This window comes from Stegastes partitus, unplaced genomic scaffold (genome assembly GCF_000690725.1).
Source record: "Stegastes partitus isolate 25-593 unplaced genomic scaffold, Stegastes_partitus-1.0.2 Scaffold3680, whole genome shotgun sequence".
Classification (NCBI taxonomy): domain Eukaryota; kingdom Metazoa; phylum Chordata; class Actinopteri; family Pomacentridae; genus Stegastes; species Stegastes partitus.
Genome location: NW_007581411.1, coordinates 8,979 through 30,189, shown reverse-complemented (window position 1 = coordinate 30,189; position 21,211 = coordinate 8,979). Strand labels below are relative to the sequence as shown.

Below are 21,211 nucleotides of genomic sequence, written 5' to 3'. Positions count from 1 at the left end.
CTGTCGTCAGCAAGTGTCCTGAATGCAAATGTTATGCAGTCAGTCAAGAAACTCACACTAAAAATAGGCTGGAATCTGCAACAGGACAAATAATGCAAAACACGAGTTAAAACCCACCATTTCTGAACCAGAAACCGAGGACTCCTGAAAGGCTCTACATTGCTCTGGATGTACACGAGGCAGAATATGAATCCAAGTGGTTAGGCAGGCTTGTAATCATCACTACTACTCTTCTGAACATTATAGCAGATCAAACATTTCATTGCACCTACTGAGAAAGAAATAGAATGTGACAAATAATTGTTTGGCTTGTAGATGTCACACGGTTTCCCTCTTTTGGGCAGATCTGTTCACTCCTTGTTCAGGCTTCTGGTAGTCCTTGCTGATTCAGCACAGTCTGTCCTAGCCTGGCATTGTCGAGGGATTTTTATCACCTGCTCTTTGGCTGATTGGTTTATATTGTGAGCAGCGGTTAGAATTAGGTCACTGAATGAACTCCATGGCAACTGAGCAAACGTGATGTGCGGAGGAACACCGAGAAGTAAAAGCTTTGTAAAAAACCTTATAATTAGACCTAAAATTGAGATATTTCATCAAACTACTGAGCTTTATCTGTCGTTTAATAAATATACTGTTTAATTTAGACTGACCAAAGCCCCCGAATAGCCACGAACATTCTCTAAATGGTCTGTACTTATATAGCGCTTTTATCCAAAGCGCTCTACAATGTGTTTCTCATTCACACACATTCATACACCAATGGCGACAGAGCTGCCATGCGAGGTGCTGCCTGCCATTGGGAGCAACTTCGGGTTCAGTGTCTTGCCCAAGGACGCTTCGACTGTGGAGGGGCCGGGGACCGAACCGCCAACCTTGCGACTGGAGGACAACCCGCTCTACCACCTGAGCCACAGCCGTAAAACAAACTGATACATAAAAGGTTCTGCAGGGTTATTGAGGGTGCACTGCTGCTTCATAACCTCACAGTCTGCCTCTCAGCGTAGCATGCTAAATTGATTAACACAAGCTCCGCAGCTGCTTGCTTCCATTATGCTTCCAGTGTAATTTCAGGGTTGCTAACATACAGTTACCAAAACAGGATGTTACTGGCATTGTTATCAGCCACATTAACGATCAGATTACGCAGTCATCCAAGTTCGTTTAATGCTGTGTGCCCATTTGTTTCCCTTTTATCGCCTGCTTCTGAGAAACAGGAGAAAAGTTGCTTTTACACAGAGCAGTTAGCTTTGCTATGCGAAATCCTGATCATAAGACACGATGTTGCTCTGGAACTTGGGCGTGTCATTGAAATTAACAACATCAAACGTTACAGCAAGCAGTGGAACAAAGAACTGCTTACTGATGCAAGATCTGAAGGTCAACTTTTTTTGGCGAGTCGAAAAACACATGGTTATGTTGAACTGCTTGTCTGTTACAATCAAGTCGTACACAGCGTCCAAGAGCACGGAATGAACCCAAGCTCACTGTCATCTGAGGCTGTTAAACCACAAACAACGCTGATATCACAAGATGCTTTCAGCTTAAACCCAACACTTTTCTCGGTGTAGAGTCAAAGATGCATGACATTATATTAATCTGACAGACCCTTTGAAAGCAGCTTGTCAAGAGCTACACGACGCTAAATGTACAAGCACTTTTTAAAAAAAGACAAGTCACAGTGTGGTTATTGTGAAGAAATGAGACATCAGTGCGTGTCAGCGAGAGATGTAGAGCAGAGATTTTCATTACAGCCACAAGTGAGTTTAACCAAAACCATCTTTTCAAATAGAGGCTTACTGCTACGTTTGGTACACAATCAGACACTGTAGGAACGGCTGTGCAGATAAGAAACTGATGAAAGAGGCCGTATCTTCACAACGTACAGTCACCAGTGCAACACATTTCTGCAGACACTTAATCTCACTATGTTGCTTTCTTGGCCTCACTGCTGCAAACAATTCTGCCACCTTCATACTGTATGCCGAATGCCAGCTTTTCAAGGAGAGTTTCCAAGGAATGTAGGAAATCTGTAGCTGAATGAGAGGTAGGCAAGGCTAGCAAATGTGAGAAGCGAAGGAGCAAAAAAAAAAAAACACAGATTTGCTCGAGGCAAATGTCTGGCTATATACCCAACAACATAACTTAGATGTGTTTAGTAGTTTGAAGACATTTTAAAGCTCTCAAAGAATGAGGCTCACGTCCAAATAAATGCAATGCGACCGATTAAATGAGCTTTAAAAGACATATTCTGAAAAAGTGTTGCCTTGTGTTGTGCATGCGTACTCACGTAGGAAATGTTTCTCCAATAAGGCAATTTCCAAGTGACCTTTAACTTCGTTGAGTCGGTCTGACTCCGACCTCTGGAAGTCCTGAATGGCTGCAGCCATTGTGGGAGACCCCGAGCCAGCCTGTGCGCACACACACACACATTCATGCATACAACACACACACAAGTGTACACATATAGGTACATGCACACACATGCACACAAGCATTTGCAACCACAAACAGAGAAAAAAAAAGAAAAAGAGAGACAGGTTTGTCTTTAGAATTCCAAGTACAAAATACATACAAGAGCACACACGCAGGGATATCCCATATGATCTAATACGCACGCAGATTAGCACGGTGACTCACACTAATGTTTCCTCTCCCGGTTTAAGTCCAGCGAGATAGGAGGAGGAAGCCGAAAAAAAAAAAAGAGGAGAATCCCCCCCGCCCTCCCCCTTCTGACTACAGCAACAGTGATGACTCAAACAGCACTGACTAAGGGCTTTAACCCTGACACACAAGGCTGGTAGGTGGACGGCGCGAACGAAAATGATTTGAGAGATGACGGAGTGTGAGAGGAGAGAGGACGAGGGAGGAAGTGTGAGGTGGGGGGAAACAGGGGTGAGCCGGTGATGGAGCAAGAGGAAAGAGCGAGACGAGGAGGAGAGGGATGATTGTGTTAGCGGATGATGAGCACTGCAGGTTGAGCATCGCCGCTCGACTACAGCAAGGGTCCTTTAAGAGACTCCTGCCACACACACTCACACACACACACATATTGCTGCAGCAGCTTCTCCCCGACAGCAACCAGCATGGTTTGTGTGTGTGTGTCTGCATAGGCTCACTGCAATGTCTTTAACTGATGCAAAAAGACTGAGAGAGAGAGAGAGAGAGATAGCAGAAAACTGACAGTGACCTGAAAAAAACATGTGCTCTGGGAGAGAGCCAGAGTCTAACAAGAGAGAAGGGATACAGAGATGGATAGAGCGTCCCTGAATAAAGAAGCACTTCAAAGAAAACAAATGAGAGCCTCTTCTGGAAGTGTGTCATGACGGAGGGAAAAAAAAAAAAGGATGCTGGCTGAAAGGGAGAAAGAAGGGTATGAGTATTAAATGGAGACAGGAGGATAAAAGAGAGGACGAAAAAAAGCAGTGATGGAGACGGAAGGAGGAGAAGTTTTTGCTGCATTACGAGCGCTCAGCTTGAACGCTGTTTGGATTTTTTCCCAGCTTCGTCGTGGTCCGAAAGCTGATGCACTGACTCATGATGTTTGTTGCGGTCAGTCAGAATCTCACGGTTATCAAAAGTAGGTCGAGCCCTGACGTCACCCTGGACGATTATCGGATGATTAATTGTCGTCTTCCCTCTCTCTCTCTTTTATGACTGATGTGAGCTCAAAAAAAAAAAAAAACATCCATTAACATGCTGTGAGCAGAAAATGTCCAGCGTGTCTTATAGCGTGTTGGCGTCACACCTGCACGGAGCTCTCAATAATTTAACCATTAGTTCTACAGAAGGTGCTCATAAGGTCACTGAGCTGAACCTATTGTGTTGTAATCTCTCATGTATGTGTAGCAGATGACGACATTTTCCAACTCCAGATCTGACAGCATAGAGAAAAGCCAAAATCATTTCAGAACATTCAGACACTTGTCGATGTACAGAAAGACAAAGCTCTGATTTCTTAGCGTCTCCGTGATTTGCTCTTTTCCTCCCTCGACTGGATAAGCGTGGGGGTGAGCTCTGTCAGGAACCACATTTAATCCACTGCAACTCGACACACAGCCTTTCTTTTTTTTTTTTTCCTCCCCTCCACAGAGTGACCTGTCCACTGAGCCACAACTCTCAGCACTATTTCCACACTGTGGGCCCAGTTCTGCAACTCACATCATTTCCTGCTCCAGTTCTTTCATAAGGTTGATGAACCCAACCTGCAAATTCTGTGTGGACTCAGTAGAGATCTTAATACTGCCCACGCCTCTTTTTTTTTTTCCCCTCTCTTGTTTTAGAGATTAACTGATATCCCCAAACTCCCTGGAGCTCTTTCTTCTCGTCATTCATTTCCTCTTCTCTCTGGCTACAGAAAAACACCATCACGAACTACACGGTTGCTCCAGCACAGAACTATCAAATAAATATATCCTCGTCCACCCTGGAGAACAGCTCCTGGGACCTCACATGCTTTTTCTACTCCCTCTCTGTTGTCGTGTACATTTTAAGCCTCTCTCTCTCTCGAGCTCCATTGAGAGTCTCACAGGAGGAGGAGAAACGAAGAGGATGTGAGTTCAAAGCCTTGTTCTGCTCACAAACAAACGTCACAAGAGAGCGTCTTCATGTTTGGCAGATTACTGGTCGAGCAGGATTTTGTTGATCGTCCAGTGATGAAGGACTAACAAATGGATGTGACCAGTCGGGAAATAAAACTTCTTAATAGAGCACAGCAGCACTTGTGAATGAACATTTGTGTATCTGCTCAAATAGAACATAACTGCTGCACCTACTGAATGAATGAATCAAACAGTTATTCAATGAGTGTGATTTAGATGTCAGCTTTCAAATTTAGCTGGAATTTGTTTTATGCTGACTAACAATAGAGACATAAAACATCTTTTGAACTGCAATTTACATGAACTGCAGCTATAACACTACAATTTCCAACACCCAGCTTTATTCTACACTGTAAAATGTGAAAAGTTGATGTTACTTAAACGAATCTAGGAAACTGGTTGCACTCAAAAAAGGTGAGTAAATATAACCATTAGTCTGACATTCAGTTTACTTCATATCTACTTGTAAATTTTACTTAAATTTTAGCTGTATTTACTTAATTTTGTGAACTTAAAAATGAACTTGATCTTTCCAAGGGTTAGAAACTTAAATAATTACAATAGATCAGATTTATATGGTGCTTTTCTAGACACTGAAAGACGTTTTACACTGTTGATTATTCATTCACACACATTCATCCCAGTGGTGGTAGCTACGGTTGTAGCCACAGCTGACAGAGGCGTGGCAGCCATTCTGCCCTCCGACCACCACCTCAAACAATCCATTCATACGCATTCACACCAGACAAGGTGGGTGAAGTGTCTTGCCCAAGGATACAGGTTACAGGGCAGAATCGAACCGCCAACTTTCCACCGAGCCACTCTACACCTGAGCCACAGCCACCCCGTGGAAACTTCTCCTACTCTTCTCTCTGCTGCACATGTGCACTGCTGAGCTCTGTGTTCAGTCCAGGAACAGAACGTTTCAAGTCCAGTTTCCTCAAGTGTCCTCAGTTTTATAACTCTTTAAGGAAAAATGAGTTCATACTCACAGTCCATGAGTTAAATGAACAGGACATTGAGAAATAAGTAAAGTACACTCATGTGATTCGAGTAAGCATTGGTATTACCTTTTAGAGGGTCGTATGGATGAGGACAGAGAGTGAGCAGCAACGTCTTTGTGTCACAGCATTTCAAGTCAGCACAATAAAACAACTCATAATGAAATTTGGTAGGAACAAATATAGTCATTGATTTGAGGTGACTGTGTGGATTAGTTGCTGCACTCCATTAGAGTCTGGTAGCTGCTTTTTAAAAAAGAACCAGCTGAGGCCATTCAATGCAAAAGTGACAGCATTGTGTGAATCGAACAACTTTTTCAGCTACAACATGCTTAAAAACAAAGCAAAGGAAGCTCCAACATGCTGACGGTGTAGCAGATAATGCTGTTCAACTCTACCTGACAGACAGACTGTGTTTTATCTGTACTGTCTGTTCTACTTTCATTTTTCTGCCAGTGAAACCGAACACCTTCCTCCCTACCCAAGCTGAAACCGATCTCAAAAAAATCCTCCAGTTGCTGTTGACAGAGGATCAGGAGGACATTTCTGCACACCTCAAAAAGTCACTTTAAAATGAAATGAAACAGCTAAAAAGAAAAAACAAGAACAGAATCTGCTTTGGAGGTATGATCAGAACAGCACAGGACAAAAATCAGAAGCACCACAGTGATTTATGCTGTAGCTGCAAGGTTCTGGAGCTCTTTATTAAGCCTCCTGAAAAATTTAAACCCATGTCCTTGATGTTCTGCAATAGATACGTCAAAACCATAAAAAAAACAACCTGCAGCTTGGCTGCTGTTCAAAAGAGAAAGATTACAATTTAGATTGTGTTCAGACCGATTACAGTGGCGTTTAGGGATTTTTCTGCCATTACTGAACTGCTCTTTAACCCTTCCTATGAAACTGAGAGAGATAAGAGACCTGATTTATATCTTAAGGGGATGATTACAGGCTCAAGTGTTCATGACTAGTGCGTGTACAGACTGCAGGTTGAAGAGCTCTCCAGCACTAATAGTTGGTTAATTTAACATTTTAAATACGTGACAGTTTATCTTTAAGATATTTAATGTAAAAAAAAAAAAAAAAAATGTGTCTAATTAAAGTATACACATATCAGGGTGTGTCATTATATTATTAGCAATATATTTAACCTTCTGAATCCAACAACCCATCGGTGGGTTTAAACATGCCGTCTTTAAAAGAAACTACCAGAAATACACCAGTTAACAGAGCCACAAACGGCAAAAACAGAGGATCATTGGAGTTTCTACTCTCTCTATTCAACTTTCATATTCTCCTTTTTTTAATGATTTATGGCATTAAAACTTGGTCATACTGCACAAAAGATAAGTTTGCATTCTCTCTTCCTCTAGTCATGATTTTTATTTCCATAGAGGTGCTGGAAGTTATGGTGACGTGACAAATTAGCCTACAGTGTGCAAAAACTGTTGCAGGAGCAAAAAAACAGACGGAATCTGTTCAGGATTCAGAAGGCTACATCTGGACTGCATTAGAAATTAAATTAAATCAAATTAACTGGCATTCATTTGTTATTATATTTGAACAATTGCGTTGTGTGTACTTCGGGTATTGTCTTAAGCTACGCCAACTTGCCATTTCAAATATTACCTGATAAGTGCGACAGATATTGGTTTCAATGACAAATGCAGTGAGGGCGCTGCTTGATCTAGTAGGAAAAGTAAGAAGAGGCCAGTGGGGTCGTATGCAGTCGTCTGTGCAATGACTGAACACCATCTGTCCAATGACATTCCCCCTATTTAATATGGATGACCCAGGTTAGTTTGTCAAAAAGCATCAGTGCACGTATTCTACAGCCCAAGGACACACTCTGTCCTCTTTTGAACAAACGAGGAAATGAAGGTGAGGTGTAGACCGAGGTCATGTGATCTGACGCTGGAAGGTAAAGAGGCAGACATCATCGCAGTCTGAGCGTGCTCCAGCGAGCCAGTAGCGATCTGTGAAGGGCGCCGCACGAGGAAGATGAGGTTCCCAACGTGCACTGGCGGCTTGTAGATACAGAATGGGATGGCGTATTTTGTGGGAGAAAGTGCATGCCTCACATGTGTGAGTGCGTCCCAGCAGGGATAAGAGCTAGCTCGGTCTATTTTGGGGCTGTGGAGTGTGACTCATCAGTGCTGTGATGTGGGCGATGCCTTCCCAGTGGGCCGGTTCTCACGCAGCCAAACACCAGAGCACATACAAACACCGGCGCACAGGTGCACACATGAAAACACAGTGCATGCAAATACTGGCACGTGCCTGGAGAGTACGATGAAAGGGCCGTCAGCTAGATCACTGACTTGCTGGAAACTGCTCATTTACGTCCACCAGGCTTTGAGCGGAGGTACGCAGGAAAACACTCAAAAAGACTCCCGTGCAACAGTTACATCAACTATCTGTTGGAAAAGAAACGCAGAGGAAATAATAAAAGGAGGACAGAGATCCCCTGGGCCTTTGTTCAGGAAATGATACCATCAAGTGACTAATCCGGTGTATTTAATTCGGGTATCGTGCTATCAAAGCGTGCGCAAGATGATGACGACAGTGCCGGTGTTTTCATCAACAGCAAGGACAAGAGAGAAGTGCAGATTCATGAAATGTGAAGAGCGTCTGACGTGGGAGGGAAAAAAAATACCAGTAAACGTGATCCGTTTTTATTTTTATCACAGGGGCTGAAAATCTCCTCTCTCACAATTTCCTCTCCATCTCGTCCACGTCCTCCCCTCAAGACATCTCGGAGTCCAATCTTCAGGGGCTAAATTCTTGTCCTCTTGCCTCTTTCATCACTTTCCCTGCTTTAATCTTTTCTTTGCCTCCGTTTTTCATCCTCTTCCTGCCGTCCAATATCTGTTCATCTCAGCGCTGCTTTCGCTATTTCCGCTCTTGTCTGCCGCCGATTGCCATCTCCAAGTCATGTCCGCCGTTGGGAAACCTTTAATGCTGTCATCTCCTCCATTTTTCTTTATCGTGACAAGCCCTCCCTCCGTCCTTTCCTCTTCGGGGTATAAGCAGGAAAGAAGCGGGCTTGAAAAAGAAGCGGGGTGGTGTTGCTTTTACTGAAACGTTCAACAAAGCAAGCAAAGGATGCTTAAACAACGAGAGAGAGGTGAAACGGCGGCTAATGCACGTTCCCATCCCTCTGTTTTTTTTTGTTGTGAAGAAATGAGGTGAGAGCATCTTCTTCAGACAGAATAATTCATGAGCATATCAACAAGAATCCTCCATATGTGTCGACCCAGTCAAGGCTGACTTGGGACAAAAACAAGTCTTTACTCAGACAGGATGGAAAACGCAAAGAGAAAGACATCAAAAAGGTCCAAACATAAATGTTTAAAGAAAAGAGAAAATGCAAAAGACGGAGCTGAAATGCTGTCTGTACAATATGTCGGTCAGTTAAAAGCCCAGCCCAACCACACAAGATAAAGATAAGATAAAGAGACTTTATTGTCATTGTGCAGGAGTACAACGAAACTTGTGTGGAAGAACACGACAATAGCAGCAAGAAATAAAAATAATTTAAACAAAGTACTATATACACAAAGCATTATATACAAACACATACATATAGAAATGCCTGGTGAGCACTCACAGGGTCTCGCAGGACGTCATCTGTGTCCCGCAGAGCCGATCTGGGCTTCAGCTGCATGTCGTCGCTACATTCGTTGTCGGAGGCAGGTGGCGACTCGGCCAGATCCGGGAAGTCGTCTCTCGTCCTGGGGCCCCGGAAGCGGATCTTGTCCAGGCGCTTTAGCATGGTCAACACCGCGCACCTGGGCTTTACCTTAACATGGCGGACGGCAACCCTGTGGCACATGGGAGGGAAGAGAGACGCGACTTTAGTGGCTGTGTGGACAACTGCTTCCAGGGAGGAGTCATTCATCCTTGTTGTGCGTTGGCGTTCTCTCCCCACACCGCAATACAAAACATACATAAATACTTCCTTTCTTTAAACTTATTTGAACCTAGTATGTGTGATTGTTTCCATGATTTAATTAATGGTTTTCAGACATGACTTATTGGTTATATTTGTTGCCCTTTAATTTCCAGGGTGACCCAAAAGCCAGGCGGTTCAGTTGGATACCACATGAGCACCAAAGTCATTAGTAACGAGCACCCAGCTCAGTTCTCGGCCTGCTGAAGCTACAATGTGTGTTTATTTTCTCCACACATCAGGATAAGGGTATAACTAAGTGAAGTATTAAATAGCATTGCCAAAGAAATGTACAGTATGTTTGGAGTTAGTTAGCAGGTTTAACTCCAATTTAAACTATTCTTACAAACTAATTGAGAAAAAGAAAAGAAAAACCAAGTGGAAATGGCAGACATGTGGACAATAGATTATTTAAGTCAACTTTCAAGCAAAATTGCCAAATATTTCAAGGTTTCTGTTGGGTGAGGGTTAGCTGAATGTGAGGTTTAGAGGTTTTTCTAAGTCTTGACGTTACAGTTATTTTAATGTATTTAGGTTTTCTGTCTGAAATGGTAATGGACATGGTTCAAAGTTGTCTTAAGTATAAATACAAAACAAATTAAAAAACATTTAATGGGAGAAAAAATTGGCAGATTGTTGGATAATGGCAAAAACAGTCACCTGAACTCCTAAACCTCAGTTCAAAATCGTGTTTTAAAGCAATTTTTTCGGAAAATTCTAAAAAGCTATGCGGTATAAATAATTAAACAATGATGTTTTCTGAGCAGTAAAGTGGTCTCAGGGTTTAACTGACCATTAGGGTTAAGGGGAGTTTAGGATAACCAACAACAAAACACACAATCTGTTTAGAATACTGACAGAATTAACCCTGTTTTAAACCATTTTCAATAAATCCACTTTACAAAGTGAGAATTTCATATCAACGATGACTTCAGAGGAAAGAGATGACACCATTTATTATATGTCTAAGTTCGGGCTGCAATATTTCACCTCCACATGCATCTTGTTGTTTGCACTACGAGCACTGCAAACCTCCCGTCAACAAAAGCCCCGCAAGGTCACACATGATGTATAACACAAGCCAACCTCTAACCTGTCGTTTTTATTGCGGCTCTAATCTCGTCAGCGTCTGGTTTTATGCTCTCCCCCCCTTTGGCCTCCAACCGGAAGAAGGGGACAGCCACATCCTTTAACTCCTCTGGAAAACCGTTGACAGCAGCGGACTTGCTGACCTCCTTTATTGATTTAATTTCCATAGCTGGAGCGGTGGCGCTGGTCGTGGGAGGTTGTGAAAAAGCCTAATGTGGTTGTGTTTTGGCGTCGAGGGCTGCGATCTAATGATAGAACCGCTCGTACACACGATCACCTGCAGCGAGCGTTAATCCCACGACAGTAACAAAACACACATACAGAACAATCGTGGGCTATAGATCAGGATATTTCAGTCTCCTCCAGGCCTCTACTGCACATGTACAGTACTAAAACGTGTTCGGGGAATTCTATGTTAAAATGGCTTCTGTGTGACGTGTGAATTAAAATCTACTTGTCGTGTTTTGATGCCCTAAGCAGCTAAAAAAACCTGCCATTTCATTCTGCTGTACAAACACTTTTTGGAGGGCAATGTGTCCTCTTTCTCGCCACCACAAGTCCCTTTTTTTTTTTTCTTTTCAATGAGCAGTGCTGAATGAATAAAACAACAATGAGATCTTCCTGTAGTACGTGGCGGGGAATCCTGATTGCACCGAATGCAATACAAAAAAAACAATCATTCTTCCTCGCAGCTGAGCAGAAAACAATGTGAAGTAAACATTTGCTTTTTTACTACTGTGATATGTAATTCGGCGAAGGATTAAGAGCAGTTCTTCGTGATGTAATGCTCGGAGGTTACTTCATCTGCTTCACTGACCGTCACATAACAGGATGATGAAATGTTAATCTGACTGACGGGGACTGTTGGACCGTTTTGTTTTGTGAATGACTGGTTAAATGATGATTGGCTTGTTGTCAAACTCTATAGACTCAGAGGTGTAGCTACCAGGCTGCCAGAACATCCTCACCTGCTACCTGCTGCTTTTCTCAATGATTACACAGTCAGCTGTGTGTTTAAGCTGAATGATGGAATAGAGAGGAAGTCGCTGGCCCGATCACTTTCTATCCATTTAAACACGGGCTCCCTAATTTGATCAATCCTCATTACTTGATCCTCACAGAACTTAGAAATCGATGGAGTCGGCCATCATGAAGGACATTCCTACGCTCTAATTTCGCTCTACGTCTGTACAAACAGGGCTTCTGGGACACACATTAGATTGAGATGCAAACATCAAAATAGTAAAAGTCCAAACAGCAGAGTAAAGCTGCATGAAAGTGCAGAATAGTCGCTAGTGGGCATCTCACATGTGTCAGGATCATGCATTTTTTGACAATCTCTTGATAATCTCGTATTATTCTCTTAACCTCTCATTATTATCTCAAGGCATAATCAACATAATCTGTAAACAACTGCAGCATGAGAAAGCGTAAGTAGAGACCGGACTTGGTGGTTTGTGTATATTACTCTGTCAGAAGCAGGAGGGAGGAACTGAAGGTGCTCAACAGTTGGGTGCTGAGTGGCAAGTTTCTGCACCCACGAGATAGTGGAAGAAGGCCCAAGGACACGGAGGAACCAATCAGCTCGCTGCAACACATTCTGTGCACATCCTCATGTAATAGTATAAAGTACCCTGGATCAGGGCGAGGCAGTCAGTCAGATGTCGCATCCTGATATTAACGAGGGTGAGAAGTTTGATCCAGAGTTCTGTCTGCTTAGTCAACTATCTGCTAAATAAATACCTTGAGTGAGACCTAAATATCTTCTCCTATTGCTTCATTAAACGAATGCGCAGGAGCTACCTCACACATAGTTTGATTTCTGGTAGACTGGAATCAGCTCCGACACATGATGTCTCATTAACCCTCTGAACCCACCGGTGAGTTCAGAAATATGTTGTCCTGACAAAATCACCAAAAATGACACCATTTATCAGTCAGAAAGTGGAAAAACACAGAAGATAATTGGAATTTGAACTTCTTGATGGCATCTGAACTACTAATTTGGTCGGGGAATTTAACCAAATCTAAAAATTTTTTTAAAAAGCACACAATCCTGCTTTACTCACTGCAACCACTGGCAACTAAAACAAAGCCAACGGTCACATAAAGAAAAATTCAGGCAGTTTTTGGCTGAACAGGGTTTGTGTTAACACCAAGCAGAAGATAATGATGGAACTAAATTAAAAATATAAGTAGTAAAATATCTTCAGCATTTTCTCAAGTATTGGTAACATTTATTGACACTTATGAACAAATGTTGTACCCATTGATGCCAGGCTTCTTTAATTTTTTGTGAATTAAATGTCATTTTTTTATGCCATCAGAATTTTGTCATACTGCACAAAAAAAACATTTTAGAGTCTGTATTTGTAGCCAAGGCTGTGCTGTTTCCATGGAGGTGCAGGTCTTTATATTGCAGCGCAAAATGAGCCCCCACAGCGAGTAAAACCGTGACAGGAGCAAACACCACCCAGAAACGGCCGGTTCAGAGGGCTAAGCCTGGATTTAGCTTCTTTGAAAGACACGTCGATGCACCTCTCCTCGTGTTTTCTGTCGGGAAACACAGCAGAGGTGGCGCGATGGGGGACGACGGTGCAGACAGGGGGAACTGAAACGCGCCCAGAAGCGAGCAGACAGGTTGCAGAAGGTTTTTAAACTGATATTTTTATGAACAAATACAATCCAACGACACGGTTACATGTAAGTGGAAATTACAGACGTGACAGGAGGGTTTATATTTCCTCCCTGCGGGGCGAGTGGGAACGTGGTGAGTGGCAGGTTAATAAACACTTCCCACTGCTTGTCAAGACACCTGTCACAACGAAACCCGTTCTCACAGTAACTACCTGAATCCACCAGCGGCGTGCTCGAAGCAGCGGCGCAGTCGGTCCCTGGTCAGCTCAGACAATCTTTGGCTACCTACCAGTTAGTCTAGCCGCACCAATGGAGACTGATGACGGTATTAGGTGCACATTAGAAAACAAGCCCAGAAATGGACATTTTCTATCAGAGTTACATTAAAAAATCATGTTCAAACGCTGACTCACTATTCAGACTGTAAATGTGCACCAATATTCCCAAAATGTTATGATTTCTACACAGTAAAATCCCATTTGAGAGCACATCACATGCTCCAAAGCTATTCCGTTGCTTCTAACACACTGATATCTTTGTTGCAGCCCATCACAATATCAGCACCGACTACTGTTTCTGGATATGTGCACACACCACAAGTGAAAGGTTAGAATCATGAATGTCTCTGCACGTCTGTCCACACGTGATGCATTCAAGTTCACTGCAATACATTAGTCTACCTGTTGTTGCTCGTGCAAGAAGATAATCTGACTGATAATTCTTGAGCTCTGAATGCTTGTTCCCTCAGTGCGGATGAATATTGCAGAACACTGTACGGATGTTCAAAAGGGCTCATTCTTTGGAGGCACAAAGGCAGTCTGGAGCAGTTGTTTGTCACAAGGTCAAGCGAGCGTGAATCAGTGGAGCTGAATATATGGTTTAAGTCTGCGCAAAAGAAATTGAGAGATTAGTTTCTAAACACATTTTACATGTCAGAAAATAATCGCTGAAAACATGCAAAAAGACTGAACTGTGTTTTTTTTTTTTGGCAGGCCAGAAATCGTGACTCGATGAACCATATTTTGCACAACACTAACACGATATTGTTGTTAAAGCTAGAATGGATTAGCATCAGTGGTTCTTCTGCTGTTTGCATGTTCTCCTTGTGCAGTGTGGGTTCTCTCCAGGTTCTCCGGCTTCCTCCCACACAGTCTAGAAACATGTTGAGGTTAATTGGTGATTCTAAATTGTCCGTAGGTGTGAATGTGAGTGTGCTTGGTTGTCTGTCTCTAAGTGTAGCCCTGTGATAGACTGGCGACCTGTCCAGGGTGTCCCCTGCCTTCACCCTGAGTCAGCTGGGATAGACTCCAGCCCCCCCATGACCCTAGTGAGGATTAAGCGGTGTATAGATAATGGATGGATGGTTCATCTGCTGGAACATGAGTACACCTACTGTAACCTACAGTTTGCTAGCTAGCTATGAAAACGTATCTTCCCTGGAAGCCAGAATTTGCAGAGCAGTTCCGTCTCCTCGTGTTAATTTCCTAAGAATAATAAGATGGAAAGAAGTGGATTGGTTTCACGAAGACGCACAACGGAGAGCTGAGGATCACCAACTAACACCTGCCTCTGCTGTGAACTTTTCCCACTGGGTAGCTTTACAAACTTTAATTAGTGAGAGATCGCTGGGATACACGGAAGACGTGCTGTCGTGGCTGCATTGGCAGCATATGACCGACAAAGAGTTTAAGTTGCCGTGTGTGCTTGGTTTACTACAGTTGGTAACCTAATCCCACAGCAGTTTGGCTCTTTTACAATTAGCTTGTCACTGTGGCTCATTTGGACTGGTGTGAAAACTGTCAATTAGTGCCTTCAGTGGACACTCACAGAAGAAACTACTGCTTATTTTTTTAGGATTTTGAAGCCTAATTTTGTATAACTGATGATCATTTTTAATCCTTTAAATCTTCCTGGATGATGAACAAATTTCTGCTGTGTTCCACTGCTTTACACAGACTTTCGATCATTTATTTATCTTCTGCGTCTTACCAAATAAAATACTTGCACTGGAGCACCTTATATACTGTATTATTTATTAATGTAAGAAAGCGTGGGTGTGCTTCCTCCCAAACCGACTCTAATTCTGTGGGAAATACTGTACCCTTTGCCTCCTTTCATCGCACTGTTCTTCAGTCTACTTCCCATTTATTTATTTTCTTTTGTAAGGACTTTTGCTCCAGAGGCAGTTTCAACCACGAAATCTTAAATAGGAGGATGAAAAGATGAAAAGAGGAGGAGGAAGAGAAGGAGGTGGAGGTGGAGGAGGAAGAGGAGAGGGCTTTAGCTCAAGGTCTGATCAGTGTGAACGCTACTGTGGGGACACACACAAACAAGCCCTCGTGAGTCATCTGCTTTGCTATGTGCAAACACAAAGACACCTCCGTCCACCTAATCGCAACTGCAAACATACCGGCGAGGGGAGAGGCTGGTGCAGTCGTAAAACGTAACAACGGAGCACAAAGATGCGCACACGTGCACATAAAACAATATGACAAAGTGGTACCACACGCGGGCTGATAGTGTTTGTTTATTACTGCATACATTAGTCAGGGCAGAGTAGCTTTACAAGCCCGGTGTGTATCCCCTGCGCAAGCCTAATACACCGTCTGTGAGTGTGTGTGTGTGTGTGTCACCCTGAGTAATCTTTCGCTAATAACCCGTAGTAGCTGGAGGTTACTCTTGGTCATGCGGGTCACACTCGCCGCAACAGCCAATCACGTTCATCCTCTGAAATGAGGATGTGAAAGGCAGTCGAATAGCCTTTGGCCTACACTCATATTTCTCAGTCTTGCAATTACTGCAAATAATTAGTTGAGCGACAAAGAATTACTTCTGCAAATATCGATGATCGCTTTGTCTTTTTAAGGAATACGTGAGGAAACTTTGCAGACGTGATGCTTCTCCAATATGATTTATTCAAAAGGTCAACTGTGGACAAAACATTCAAGCTACAAGTGGATGGAAAAACTAAGCTAAATGGATTTTTGAGGTTATTTATGGTCTGGACTTCTCTGTCACAGCATGTTTCCGTTCAGAGAAACCACTATTGCAGGCTCCTTTTCATTTTTAGTGTTGAGGCCGGTATTCCTACATTGGATTCAAATTGCCTCCATGTAATACAGCAACATTCATATTTTAAGAATTCTCTGTCACCGTCTTCAAAATGTACAGCTGGAAAAAAACACAACTTTATTTTAAAAAAGACAAAGTTTATCATAAACGCCTCCACAAAACAAGTCAAATTTTTCGCATTTCTGTGCCAAAATCTACATATCCCTGAGTGAAAGACCAACAAAAACAGAGCTGTCTTATAGGTAAGCGACTCCTGTTCTCCGCCCCGCGATGCTGCAAAGCCATTTGCATGTGTGGCATGAAATGAAACTGCAACTGCTAATATTCTTCCCCGACCTATTTCTTCAAACAAAGCACGTCTGTGCGGTCGCTCTAAAAACAGACACTGGTGGCTCCTCTGTTGTGTTCGTCGCTCAGGAGGTGTTTGTAAACCACACAAGCGGTTACCGTGGCAACCGTGCTTGTCAACAAAACAGCGAGGACTTAAATCTTAATGATTGGAACTTTAAGAAATAAAAAAAAAAAATGCCAACAGTCAACCAAAAATAAAACATAATATTATTGTTTTGGATTAATAAATCAGTTACATAAATTCACCACGTTACAGTGATCACACATGATATTTTCAAGTGTACATCCTCGTTAGTAACCAAAACTTGTTTGTGAGTCTTACCACAATGGCTAGACGTTCACCTGAGCATCTACCTATTAAGCCTAAAAGCTCTCAGCGATTCACAGCTGTGCAGGCTATACCTTCACTGCTACACTCGCCTATTTACATCTATAAGGGGACCCCGACATACTATAGCCACATGACACGTGAGTAGCTCATCCTATATCAGTGCTGTCCATCAAGCGTGAACGAAAGGGAAGGAGGGCAGCGGAGGCACTCAAACGGCGGCGTGCTGAAAACAAAAAGCTCGAGCACTCGCACAAGTAGGCCGCCTTCTGTGAAAGTGTATTTTCTGGGACATTAGTCAGTCGGCTTGGATAATAACCGCTTGTTAGACTGAAATGCCACAGTGTAGTGTTTCCGCTGTTGCGACTGATGCGAAGCTAGTTTCCTTTCACAGGTGCTCTCCCTCCAGTGTGCCGCATAAAAAACCCACGGAAGGACATCCTGTCGTCGCTATCATCCACGGTGCTTAGTTTCTGCAGAGACGCAGCTGGATGTAGAGAAACAGTCACCTGTGGAGCTGTTCTCAACTTCTACAAGTTTCATAAGAGGGATGGAGAGGGGGAGTGAGACGACCTTTATGTACCTCGTCTGCAGGTATAAGCCAGAGGGTTCTAACTTTTGTTTAGTTCACTTTCCTGCATTTGTAATGAAGCCAGAAGCGACAGATGGTCAGAGGGAAGGGGAAAAAAAAAACACATCAGGCTACTGCCATACTGAATAATAACTGAAACTAAGTATGCTGGCAGGTGCCATTGTAAGAGGGCAGAAACATTCAAATGTTTTAATCGGCCGCTAGGCGACTATTGCGTCATCTCTCCAAACAAACACGGCCTCCGGCGTCGCGCGATTGTTTTCATCGAGCCGACTCTTTTTCTATTTGATGTCAACCCTGAGGATGGAGCGGGGAAAGAAGAAGAGAGTACAAATATGATGAACTTTAATTAGAAACATTCGGCTGTGTTTTGTAGTTCGAGGCTAAACTCTGAGACACATGTGCACAAGTAGAGTCCCAGTAAACAAATCCTGACACAAGAATAACGGTAAGAACAAGAAGAATACACTCGCTTTTATATAACCCACTAATGCAACCCTTTGGGCGCTGTGCAGTTGGCTGAAGAATAAAAAAAAATAAGTCAGTTATGGCATGCATTCTTTCAACCCGACATCACATCCGGGCTCTCTTTTAAATGTCAGTTTGTGTTTGTGACATGATAAGTCATGTGCATCTTGTGATAGTCATTTAAGTGGTTGTAAACACCACTGAAATGGCAAGTACAAACAAAAACGAGCGATTCATGCTCTTGTCTGGGAACGGAGCGGATTCCTGCATTATCAGGCCAGAATTGCTCACGCACCGTCAGAAATGGATGCAAACAGGGGTTGTGAGGATAAACAACAGCAGACAGCGTGGCAATTACACGCTTCTTGTTGCCATCCAACCCTTCCCATCGTGCAGCGTCAGTCCCGCCCTGCTGCTATCATTCCACCATGCAGTTATATAAGCAAGGATATCAACAATCAATACCGGTCAGTCTGGCCTGTGGCTCATAAAACAGCGATTCAGATCAAGAGAGTAATCACATCTGACCTGTGTGGCAGCTGAACGAGGTATTAATAGGTGATAGTAAATCCTGTCCTCGATGATATAAGTGGGTTTGACAGCACCTTTCTGAATAGTAAACAGGCACAATATTACAGCTTTTCAAGTCATCCAGGTGCACTTTAGGAGGTTGAAGCTCATGTTTGGTGTCTGCAAATTTACTGTAACATGAAAGTCACCTAAAATATGAGTCGCAAACAAAATTAGCTGTCATTAAGCTCACCTTTCCAGCCTTCAGGTACACTTAAGGAGGTTTAAGCTAATGTTGGATGCCTGCAAGTTTGTTGCAGCAAAAAATGTACCTGACATCCTAGTTTTAAGCAAAATCAGCAAGTCGTCCTGGTTAAGCTGATGTTTGAGGCCTACATTTTAGCATAACAGTCACTTAAAATCTTAGATTTATACAAAACCTGATGTCATTATTTGCACCTTTCAAGTTGTTCAAGTACATTTAACCAGATTTAAGCTAATGTTTGATGCCTGTGTCTATTTTAGCATAAAATTCACTTGATATCTTAGTTTTAAACTAAATTAGCTGTCATTATTAGGGCTTGTCAAGTCCTTCAATACCCTTAAGGAGGTTTAAGCTAATGTTTGACACCTGTAAGTTTACTTGAACGCAAAAGTCACCTGAAATCTTTGTCTTAGCTGTCATTATTTGGGCTTGTCAAGTCATCCAGGTACACTTGAGGAGGTTTGAGCTAATATTTGATGCCAGTTGGTTTGTTTTAGCAGAAAAATCACTTGAAATCTGAGTTTTAAGTGTAATTAGCAGTCATTATTTGGGCTTTTCAAGTTGTTCATGTGCACTAAACTAAGTCTAAGCTAATGTTTGATGCCTGTATGTTTATTTTTGCAGAAAATGCACTCAAAATCTTAGTTTTAGCTGTCATTATTTGGGCTTGTCAAGTCATTCAGGTATGCTTGAGGAGGTTTAAACTCATGTTTGATGCCTGTGTGGTTATTTTAGCATAAAATTCACCTAAAATCTGAGTTTAGCTGTCGCTGTTTTGGCTTGTCAAGTCGTTCAGGTACACTTGAGGGGGTTTAAGCTAATGTTTGATGCATGCATATTTATTTTTCGCATAAAATTCACTGAAATCTTAGTTCCAACCAAAATTAGCAGTCATTTTTCAGGCTTTTCAAGTCGTTCACGTGCACTAAACAAAGTTTAAGCTAGTGTCTGGTGCCTGTGAGTGTATTTTAACATAAGAATCACTTAAAACCTTAGTTTAAATAACAGCAGCTGTCATTATTCGGTGACAGCGGGTGGTTGTGGATTAAAAACACAGAAATGTTCCTTAAAAAAGCAGCAGAGGATGTTGTCACGGTGTTTTTTGAACTGTATCGACGACCGTTAGTCTCAGCTAGGCCAACCTGAACACAAATGTGTCCGTTACACTTTCTGCAACCGTTAAATTAACGGCTACAGTTTGAATGTAGGGCCTCGAATTAACGCTCCGACATTTTTTTTTTTTTTTTTTAACTGCAACATTGGGGAGGAGGGGGCACACGAAATGGAAACCAAAATAATCCGCATTTTGGACGACACGGGAAAAATGAATGCCTTTTGGTGTTGTTAAAAATAAAATGAAATGAAATGAGCGTTCTTACCCAGCACGTAAATCGTAGCAAAGTTTCATGAACACTGAGATTGCCTCGAGTCCGCTTTATCCTTCAGTACACCTGCTGCTGCTCCAAATTAGCGCCAGTCTCACGGCGAAACCTGCTCGCTGGGTCCATCCATCCCGAACATATCGACTAAACGTCGTCTCCTGATGAACGCTGAGCGCTTTGGCAGGCGGACAAAAAATAAAGGGGGAGGTCGGGGGAAGGAAAAAAAAAAAAAAAAAAAACACCCGGAGAAAGAAATACCAGTTGCGTCCCCCTCCTCTCCGGAGAGAGCAGCCTGACCAGTAGCGGTGGCCCGGAGCTCCAGAAACTAGCCTTCCCCGGGTCTCTTGTTGATTTCGCAGAAACGGGCAGGCAGCAGGGCCGAGGATGTGTCGTCAGCGTGCGGCGCTGCTTTCTTAAAGGGGCCGCTGACGGCGAGCGACGCTCCGGAGGCGGCGGTCAGCAGAGACCCGGACGGCTCTCCCTACCACCGCCCCGTGGCTGCTGGATTAACAGGCAGCCACAGGGCGAGCAGTGGCCTCGTTAGGATGTAATTAAGCGTTGCTGTCAGTGTAGAAGCAGTTTATATTACTACCGAGGCTGGTGGTTCAGTAATTTAATATTCTGTCTGTCCTAATGAAGCTTACATAAAAATGCATAGACGGTAATTAATGTTATAAATATTTTAGGAAATTTTAATTATTTTTACAGACACGGTAACATTTACAGACATTTTAGTAATATTTTGTGACACTGTATAAATATTTTATTTTATTAATATTTTTGGCCAGTTTTGATATTTGACATGTGAATATTGCAAAAATATTTTATTAATATTTTTTCTTACATTTAAAAAATATTTTTCAGATATCATTTGAACATTTTGTCCCATTTTCTGTCATAATAATATTTTTAAACATTAAATCTATTTTTCAGACAATGTATTTACATTATTCTGATATTTTGCTT

The 21,211-nt window shown here is 42.6% G+C and overlaps 1 protein-coding gene across 1 annotated transcript in view; it reads right to left on the bottom strand.

The window, feature by feature from the left end:
- The window catches only part of gramd4a (GRAM domain containing 4a), a 70,561-nt gene extending 50,036 nt beyond the window's left edge, over positions 1–20,525 (bottom strand). The window contains exons 1-3 of the mRNA XM_008306513.1: positions 20,243–20,525; positions 9,210–9,423; positions 2,288–2,408 (exon numbers count right to left, since the gene is read on the bottom strand). Coding sequence (XP_008304735.1) covers positions 2,288–2,408; positions 9,210–9,423; positions 20,243–20,271 — 364 coding nt within the window. The 5' untranslated portion in view covers positions 20,272–20,525. The remainder of the gene's footprint in view (positions 1–2,287; positions 2,409–9,209; positions 9,424–20,242) is intronic.
- Between the last annotated feature and the right edge of the window lie 686 nt (positions 20,526–21,211).